Source organism: Sinocyclocheilus rhinocerous, unplaced genomic scaffold (assembly GCF_001515625.1).
Source record: "Sinocyclocheilus rhinocerous isolate Xijiao unplaced genomic scaffold, SAMN03320098_v1.1 scaffold991, whole genome shotgun sequence".
Lineage (NCBI taxonomy): Eukaryota > Metazoa > Chordata > Actinopteri > Cypriniformes > Cyprinidae > Sinocyclocheilus > Sinocyclocheilus rhinocerous.
In genome coordinates, this window is record NW_015654505.1 from 667,862 (window position 1) to 678,453 (window position 10,592).

Sequence of the window (10,592 nt, forward strand, 5' to 3'; positions counted from 1 at the left end):
CTCTCTCTCTCTCTCTCTCTCTCTCACACACACACCAGGAAAAAAAGCTCTTTATGCAGGAGCCCCGCCACCCCTTCAAGACACACACCCAATGAGAAACTCCGTCTTTGTGAGGAGAGAGAGAGACATATATGAGAGAGACACAGACTGAGAGATAATCTCGCATAAGTGGCTCAACACCTGTACAGAGGCTATTAACACATCACAGCCTGTAATTATTCTCACACATTTAACCAGCTGTTATTAACCTCAACACACACACAGTCTCTCATGACATACAATTATTCTGCATTTCACTCACTTTCTCTTGCTGCAGTTTTTTTTTTTTGTCTCAATATGTAATTATTTACGACAAAAGTGGTTTAAGTTTACAGTGGGCAATGAGTTAAACGTGCATTTTGACACTATATATATACAGTGTCATTATGTCATAGCCAATGTATTTAAATAAATAATCTAAGAATATTTAAGAATAAGTGTAATGCAATTTTATGCATGTGCATTATTTATACAGTATATAGAGTATGAAATTTATACATAGTTTCAGTATTTATATGCATTATTTATACTATATTTTTATATTCTTCATATTTTGATGCATATGCATTGATTATACAGTACATAAAATATGAAATTTATATTATATAATACAATTTATAATATTTGAATTTTATATGCAGTGTCTAGTTACACACTATACAAAATTACTATATTAGATTTAAAATATATATAGCCTATATATATGAAATTCATATATGAAATGTCGGCTATACATTGTCATTATGTATATGCATATGCATTATTTATACATTTGTGACATATATATATATATATATATATAGGCTTTATGTTCTATCTATAAATGTTTTTTAGATTTTAATGCATATGCAATGTTTATATTTATTGTATATATTTATCAAATAATAATCTAATATAATAATTTTTATTTCATGCATAACATACAATACATAAATATTTCTATAACTAGGTAATAATGTAAGTGTTCAATAGCCTTTAGGCACAACTCGAAGGTTTGTTTCTCTACAGAAACTGGTATTATTGCCTCACATTGTAAATTTGTGACATACAGGTTATTATGCGGGGAGTATTTTTCTCTTGAGCTCATTTTGCACATTATTCTTTTGAGTGGTAGCAGATTAACAATTATTGGTGCTCATATGAAGCCCTGCATTCAGTTGCACTCCGGCTTTGTGAGCTTTTTCTTCTCTAGATTGGTGGAGTGTTTGAAACCAGCGTTTTCTCACTTTCCTCCAGCGGGAGAACATCTTTATTCCATTCTCATCCTGCAGGTTCCCTTTCAGTCGATGCAAATCAATCTGTCATGCTGCTCGGAGGAGGATTTGACGTACACTGGAGATCATCAGAGGAACAGAGATCATTCATTCAACATTCATCAGGGTTTGAGCAGCAGTGAGAAAACACACTCAACAGAAGAGCAACAAGCCATTAAGAAACATGACATAACTCAGATATGAATGTACATTCATGCCATTTTAATCTATTTAAATAAACTAAAGATCTAATAAGAATCACATAAGTGTGTATAAAGTGTCACAAACAAATGTGAAATTCAAATATTTAATAAATCCCTGAATAAATCAACTGGTAATGCTCACAGGCTCCTGAATCTGATCGTCTTTGCAATAAAAATATTCCACCATCAGCAGGTAAAATCAGTCTTAAATCACATTCATCCTCCCAGATTTGTAAACTATTACTTCTCATACATTGAAACGTTTAGTTATCAGACACATTATTACCACCTAACTACAATTACATGCACCACTAACAGCCACAGAGGAAATTCACTGACAAAACAAACATGCAACACAATGGAGACAAACCACACTCTCTCTCTCTCTCTCTCTCTCTCACGCATGCACACACACACACACACACACAAACTCTCTCTCACATTTAGACTAATGAATCCTCCCACAAACCACTCACTAAACACACACACACACACAACTGCGCTTCAATTAAAGTAGACACCAAACCAGATGCATTACACTACACTCTTAAGAATACAGGTTCTTTAGATTACTGAAGGAATAGTTCACCCAAAAATGAGAATGTGCTGAAATTTGCTCACCGTCACGCCATCCGAGATGCAGATGAGTTTGTTTCGTCATCAGATTTTCATCAGATTGTTTGAGTTTTTGTCTTCTCCAGATGTTAACTGATGGACTGGAGTGCTGTGGATTATTGTGATGTTTTTATCAGCTGTTTGGACTCACATTCTGACGGCACCCATTCACTGCAGAGCATCCATTGCTGAGACACTGATGCAATGCTACATTTCTACAAACCTGATGAAGAAACAAACTCATCTACATCTCGGATGACCTAAGCACTTTTATTTTTGGTGAACTATTCTTTCAAATGAACCTGGACTACATAGAAATAGTCAATATGAACACTCGATTGTTTTTCACCACACGTGACTTGCTTCGCGCCATCATAGGTTACACAGACAACATCTCAGAAACCAAACAAGCATTGCAGATCCCTGTGAAAAGGACAAAGACGAGCAAAGAAGAGGCACAGAGAAGTGGTAGTCTTTCGATCATTTTAATACATGGTTACCTGTACACATGAGGAAGAAAAGAAACACTAAAATTAAACATTTTGAAATTATAATATCCCTTTTCATTAAGCAATGAAGTTAATACTAGATCAATTTGCAACTAATCAATCATACATATATTAGATCACACAGAGTAGAAAGCAAAATCTGAATTAAAAAGTGACGGGATCGGGACTGTACAGGAGCGCACAGCGTGTTGTGGTGAAGTCGAGGGACCGGCGAGAACAAATAAGACAAGAACTTTGATCTTCCAATACTCGGAATATAAAAAACTACAAGTAATTAATACACAGGTAGGCTCTCCGAGGCTTAGCAGTCTTGAACGCTTTAAAGTCGAAGTTTACAGAACTACACACACATAAAACGTCTCATCCGTCAGCAAGATGCAACATCAAATTTCAAATCACACATTCACAATCTTTGACAAATTTCAGTATGAAAACAGAACAGAAAAACAGGGAGTTTTCCTGTAAAAACGCAGGACAAAAAAAGTCTTTGATTTAATTATATATATATATTTTTAAATAAAGTATTTAGTCAAGTATCTGAGCATACATACATAGTTTTACAAGAGAGCAAAGGCAAAAAAACCACCTCACGATACGCAAGACCACACTTTGCCGCCAAATCACCGTAATAAAAAATTATCTGTTACATTTGCATACGACTACAAAAAACCTCTACGAACTACAAGTTAAACGTCTGTCAAAATATTAGAGAAATCCATCTGTTTCAAAAAAAAAAAAAAATGAAATAAGATATTGCACCTTTTTTAACCAGAGTACAATAAAATGACAATGAAAACAGAATACAAGTACATGAGGAATTACATCATCGTTGCGTTTCTCGTGTAACAAAAGCATATATTTCTGTAACAAAAACATCACAGTTTTTCATCGCACTGAATTAAAATGCTTTATGTAGAAGAAAAAAAAAGAAAACATTTTGTACACATTCTTAAAACATTTCACGACAAAACGAAACGATAACGAATTCAAGACTGCTAAGCCCGCGGTCAATTTTATTGCAACAGAACTAGAAAAATAAGAGATTATATCGCGCGATCGATGAAACGCCGCGACTCCGGGGTTCGTTTTGGCGATACACATCTATATATATATATCGTAGAATTAAAAAGGAAGAATAGAAAACAAACCCAACTCTGAAATGGTCCAAAAGGGATCCCGGAAATCGCCCATTCGAATAATGGTGCACACAAGTATTTAGTAACAATTTGATGTCCTGATTTAGAAATAGTTCTCTTTTTAAATCATATAAGTCATTCTACAGCTAGTGTTTCTCACTAAGAAAAAAAAAGTAAAAGTCTTCAAGGCGTTGCAAATCTAGAAACCTCTGTTACAAAAGGTCTGTTTCCTCCTCGCAGTGATTCAAAAATCTTCAACTAAAGGGTCTGCAGTCGCCCGCTTTAATGATCCTGCGGCACGAGAGGAGAAAAATCACAGCGTTAGAGTCCACAAACTAAAAATTAAAATTATTAGTTTTCATGGTTATCAAAGAAGTCTCTTCTACGGAGCTCCTTAAAGGGACATGGTGATGGTAAATAAAAACTTTCTCAGTGCTTTTGCAGGTGAATGCAAGGTTTCCCAGGAATGCTTTTGCAAGAGAACCAAAGCTGCATTTTTGATCAAAATACAGTAAAAATTGTGAAATATTATTAGAATGTAAAACAGCTGTTTTCTATGTGAATATCTGTTAAACTGTAATTTATTTCCGTGATGCGCAGCTGTATTTTCAGCATCATTACTCCAGTCTTCAGTGTCACATGATCTTCAGAAATCATTCTAATATGCTGATTTGCTGCTCAAGAAACATTTCTGATTATTATCAATGTTGAAAACAGTCGTGCTGCACAATATTTTTGTGGAAACTGTGATGCATTTTATTTTTCAGGATTCACAGATGAACAGAAAGTTCAAAAGAACAGCATTTATTTAAAATAGAAATCTTTTGCAAAATTGTAAATGTCTTTACTGTCACTTTTGATCAATTCAAAGCGTCCTTTAAAAAAAAGAAGAAATTAATTAATTTTCAAAATTAATGTTTCTTGAGCAGCAAATCAGCATATTAGAATGATTTCTGAAGATCATGTGACACTGAAGACTGGAGTAATGATGCTGAAAATACAGCTGCGCATCACAGAAATACATTACAGTTTAACAGATATTCACATAGAAAACAGCTGTTTGAAATCTTAAAAATATTTCATAATTTTACTGTATTTTTGATCAAATAAATGCAGCCTTGGTGAGCAGAAGAGACTTTTATCCAAAAACATCTTAATTCTTGCACACTTTTGAGCGGTATTGTATGTTGATATCATTATATGATATATATCTATAAAGGTGATGGTGTTGGTGGAGTGTGTTTATTACCGGGAGGCCAGGAGCCTGCGTCTGTCCCTGGCCATAATACGCCCCCTGCTGTCTGTAATACTCCACCCAGGCGGCGCTATAGTCTGGAGGAGAGCTCTGCTGAGATCCAGGACCAGCGGCCTGAGCTGAACAAACAGACACAGACACACAGACGCAGACACACACACACACAGAGGCAGACACACACACACACACACACAGACACACAGAGACACACACAGGCAGACACACACACACAGAAGGATGAGAACACTGAAGTCCAGCTGGGTTTGACTTACATCAGGAGGACAGACGTTCTCTTACTCTGTTTCTTGTAATACTCCTCCCATGCTTTGCTGTAGTCGGAGCCGCTGCTCTGGCCTTGGTTCTGTTGACCTGCACAGACAAAACACGCGAACTCAGTCTCAGTTTGATCCAGGAACATCAGTTACAACTAGAGCTGCTTGATTAATCAGAATAAAACCGAAATCATAAGGCTGCAATTCATTTAAACACACACACGCACAGTGAGTGAACCGTGGCACTGTGTTCATTTACACACCAGCATCTCATGATCGTCTCGGTTCACAGCAAATGATTCACATGAACTCCATCTGCATAATGCTCCGAGTAACTTTAATGTGCATTTGGGAACAAAACACACATCTTCACCATCTTCACAAATTTATAACAAGAAGCGCTTGTCAAAGAAAGAGAAGCTTTAAGTGCTCCTGCGTCAGAATAAAAGTTTGACCGTTTTCAACGTTTGAAAATCAAGAAATTTGAGCAGCCATAAATATTAGTGTTGTGTATTACAGTTAAAAACTATAATAAAATTATGCATTATTAATATTTTTCTAATACAATTTTTTTTTTCATTTTAAAGTGAAATATTACATTAGCAATGTTTCTTATTTGTTTTTTAGTATTTTTTTTTATTTATAATAATAATAATAATAACTTTCATTATTATTATTATAGCCATACTGATATACAATATCGAAATTTTGGCCTAACCCTATAAGCAAGCACAAAACAACATTTATTTTTTTTAAACAGCATTTTAAATCCCAATAGCAATTTTTTAATAAACAAAATTCTACAAACTAACAACACAGCCCTAAGTTACAACTTCTTGGGATACGGAGTAAAAACTAAACCAATGATAAATAAACCTGCAAAAGCAATGAATATTAAGTTAAGCGTTAAAGGTAATGTTCATAAAGTAACAGAGAAAAGGTAACTTTCTTCCAGGATATTGTTTTCTATGAATTTTGTTCTTGCAGTGCAGATCTTTTTTGTCGTTTTAGGAAAATTGCGCAAAGACTTTTACGGTTATAACGCTGTGAATGTCAACAACGGATCACGTCCTGTTGGGCTTTTTGTGTTCGTCGGAGGCTTTTATCAGGACGAGTAACGAAAAACAACAGTATTCCAGTCCATCCAAAAAAAAAAAAAGTGGCAGAAAATAATACAGCAGACCGGGAAAATTGTTAGTCGGGCTAATAAAGCGCTCTCAGCCGCGTCTCTTAAGAGTCCCGGCGTCTCACCCAAACCTTCAGGATGAAACGCAGCTAAGTGTCTGAGACACTTGCCTAGCTTTTTATAATACTGCTCCCACGCTTTGGAATAGTCCATCTGGCCGGTCTGAGATCCATTGTGACCTGAAATTAGCAAAACGAAGTGAATCTAAAGGAAAGCGCTGTTCCTCAGAAGAAACAGCGAAGCTTAAAGTGAGTCTTACTGGGGTCCTGCTGGCTCTGAGGCTGCCATGTCTGGTACGTGGTTCCCCAACCTCCAGTCATGAACGTCTGCGGACCACTAGCACACAAAACAACACAAACACAGCATCAGCATTACAAGCACTACACAGCAACCCACAGATAATCGACCTGGTCTGAAACACACTAAAACCATTCACCTGCACGCGTCTGATGAAGAATTACACATGCTCTGGAGGTTCAGTACATCAAATCTTTGGCACTATCAAGTGGTTTTTAATTAATTAATTATGTGATGTGAAGATTAATTAACTGCACATCAAATTAAGCTGAGAAATTACCCTCCAAAAGAGCATTTAAAGTCATTATTGTGTTAAATAACAAAAGACAATCTTGATTCAACTTTGTATGCATAATGATAATAAACGGGTAGTTTTGTTTTTTTTACTCAATATTGAAATATGAAAACTTAAAAAAAAAACAACGAAATGATGCTCTAAATATGAAACTAAAAGCACTGTCTTAATGAGTGATTCATTGACTCACTTGATTTCTTCAAATGGCCGATTCATTCAAAAACAAAGCAAGTGACTCTTTACGAATGAGTCATTGATTCACTCGATTTGTTCAGATATGTTGATTCAATCAGTAACGAATCACTGCTGCGTGTTGATCAGAGAGGCTTAACGACATTAAGCAAAAGCAGACAATATTGCGTATAAAATGCAACACGATATTAATTTCTTGTTAATTGAGCTGCTGTATAAAACTCATTTTCAGTGGTGCAGATATTGGTGCAAAACGGCACTCTTGCTGGTGTGATATTGCTAAACTATAAATATGAGAGGGTGATTTTTTGCCTCATATCTTGAATTTTAGGCTCATATAACTGCATTCTACTCTGAGTACCGAGTACTGCATGTACTCAGAACAAGCAAACAAAACATCATCCCGGAGGGAAACTCTATATTCTGACTAAAAATAACCTGAAACTTAGGTCAGAATAAAGTCACTGGCAGAGAGGAAATAAAGGAAGGAACTCACTTCTGATGAGGAGTCGCTGGTCCTTGGGTGAAAGGACTGAGTCCAAAACTGCTGCTTCCTCCCATTCCAGACGCCTTCATGAAGAAGAACCAGAATCAGTCATTAACAGTCCGTTAGTAATGACTGAGGACAGTCTACAGAAACTCGACTTGGACATATGCTTCAAGTTTAGGGTCAAATGGTTATTTTTTGAAAGAAATTAATGCTTTTATCCACCGAGGATGCATTAAATTGATCAAAAGTAACAGTAAATGTTTTGTAATGTTACAATGTTTCAAATATACGCTGTTCTTTTGAACTTTCTGTTCATCTGTGAATCCTGAAAATTCAAATGTATCAGTTTCCACAACATTGATAATAATCAGAAATGTTTCTCGAGCAGCAAATCAGCATATTAGAATGATTTCTGAAGATCATGTGACACTGAAGACTGCAGTAATGATGCTGAAAATACAGCTGCGCATCACAGATATAAATTACAGTTTAACACATATTCACATAGAAAACAGCTGTTTTAAATTTTAAAAATATTTTACAATTTTATTGTATTTTTGATCAAATAAATGCAGTCTTGGTGAGCCTTTTTGAAACTTTTTTTTCCCCGCCAAACTTTTGAATGCTTCTGCACACAATGCAAACAGAAAGCGCTGAGAAACGGATCACTCACCCCGATCTTCTCGTCGATCAGCTGTCTGGCCATCTCCATCTGCTGAGGAGATCCACGGATGGAGAAGATCCGGACGTTTGGGTCGGTGTTCGGAGGAGGATTTCTCTGCAGCTCCACATGAGCTCCAGACTGCTGGTTGATGCTCTTTATGGTCTCTCCACCTGAGCAGAACACAAACACATGAACACCATCCGGTAACAAGCTCTGTTCCTCACACAGATCTATCACATGTGGTTTCAAACCACTGGGAGTTTTAACTAGACTTCATGTTAAAAACACCAGGGACAATCAAACATAAAAACACAGGTGCAAAACACCTCGACATCAGCTAAACAAAAAAATAACAGAAATTAAATAAATTAAAAAAGATAACCAGATGGAATGTAAAACATACAGGTGCAAAACACCTTAACTCCAGTTAAATAAAAAGAAATAATCATAAAAAAACAATTAGAAACATGAAGGACAATCAAACTTAAAAAATACAGGCGCAAAACAATTGCTTGTTAAACAACCATATAATCAACATTTGGTTTAAAAAGTATGTGGACACAAGGGAAAAATGAGTAAATAATTAAAACACATAAAAATAAAATTAAAGTTAAAAAGAAATAAAATAACCAGTTATAAACATCATCAATAAGCAAATAAAAAAAATTTAAAACACAAGTGTATAACGCCTGCTAAAACGGTTTAAAAAGGACAGTTAAAAATAAATAAATAAATAAAAACCAAAATGTAAAAATTAAATAACATGAAATGAACCAATCATAAACATCAGGGACAAACGCTTAAAAAAATAAAAATAAAAAAACTTGCTCACTTAGCCATCTACTCTACAATGGTTTAAAAAATGTATGGACAAAAAAATTGTTAAAAATAAAAAATAAAAAGAAATACATAACACAGAGGACAAAAATAAAATAAAAGGTTAAAAAATTTTAAATAAATAAAAAAACCAAAATAAAAATCCAATAAAATTAAAAAAACATTTTTATAATAAAATGACCAGATAGAAAATTCAGGGACAAACAAATAAACAATTACATTAATAAATTAATAAATACGTAAGACCTGCTCACTAAACAGCCATACAGTTTACAATGGTTTAAAAAAAAAAAGTATATGGACACAAGGGATTGTTAAAAAAATTACAATTAAAACAAAAATAATTTAAATAATTAAATGTGTGTCATGACTTCCAAACTTAATGGTTAAATCACCAGCTCGGGGGGGAATCGAGGTGTGCAAACACAAGAGCCTGGTAAAGAGAGTCACAGTGCTGTCTGAACATTTGTTCACTCATCCAAGCGCCTTATTGTCACACAAATTTAACCGCTGCATTAATGAAGCCATTATGAGCTCCGGCGTCATAAAGAGCCGAGTTCACGGACGGACCGGTTTAGTTAAAGGATGCTGCCTTATTGTCACACAAATTTAACCGCTGCATTAATGAAGCCATTATGAGCTCCGGCATCATAAAGAGCCGAGTTCACGGACGGACCGGTTTAGTTAAAAGATGCTGGTTAAAGCCGTGAGACGCTGCTAACTGGTGGTCTTTAACTCGCACTGAAAAGAGCGTCTAACAATGAGATGTGAGGTCAGAGCAAACGGCCTGTCGAGTCTGAGAACGCACATCTGCTCAATCCCACCGAATAATTCATGCAAAACGAATCTGAGGTGATCTGATGTGCACAGATGAATCAACATTACACTAACAAGCTATTAGTGAAGTATAACTTACATTAGTTGTATTCATAACTCAGTGTCTAAATATAAAATGCCCAATGCCAAGAAAAAAGAATCATAATTAGCTTTTTGAAAATATTTTAAATCAGTTTTTTTATATATATTTTCATTTAAGGTTTTGTTGTGTGTGTGAGATTTTTTTTATTAATAAAGTCTTTTTTATTAATTAGTTATTTAGTACTTCAACTGAAATGAAAGTTTTATATTTTAATTGATTTTATTGTTTATGTTAATTGGTCATTTTGTGTTTTTGTCGTTTTTACTATTTTTTTTTAAATAATGTTTTAGTTTATTTCATTTTAGTACTTGAATGAAAACAAGAAATGTTGCCTTTACAACTAACAGAAATACAATTTTAATTTAAACATCTGGTTTGACTTCAATGCTTTCCTTTTAATTTAATTACCACCCCCCCCCCCCCCCCACAA

General features: G+C 34.9%; 1 protein-coding gene across 1 annotated transcript in view; it reads right to left on the reverse strand.

Annotated features, from left to right (window-relative positions):
• Nucleotides 1–2,581: 2,581 nt before the first annotated feature.
• The window catches only part of LOC107717332 (far upstream element-binding protein 3-like), a 13,441-nt gene continuing 5,430 nt past the window's right edge, over nucleotides 2,582–10,592 (reverse strand). The window contains exons 5-11 of the mRNA XM_016524034.1: nucleotides 8,416–8,576; nucleotides 7,749–7,822; nucleotides 6,728–6,804; nucleotides 6,579–6,647; nucleotides 5,308–5,379; nucleotides 5,005–5,129; nucleotides 2,582–4,046 (exon numbers count right to left, since the gene is read on the reverse strand). Coding sequence (XP_016379520.1) covers nucleotides 4,038–4,046; nucleotides 5,005–5,129; nucleotides 5,308–5,379; nucleotides 6,579–6,647; nucleotides 6,728–6,804; nucleotides 7,749–7,822; nucleotides 8,416–8,576 — 587 coding nt within the window. The 3' untranslated portion in view covers nucleotides 2,582–4,037. The remainder of the gene's footprint in view (nucleotides 4,047–5,004; nucleotides 5,130–5,307; nucleotides 5,380–6,578; nucleotides 6,648–6,727; nucleotides 6,805–7,748; nucleotides 7,823–8,415; nucleotides 8,577–10,592) is intronic.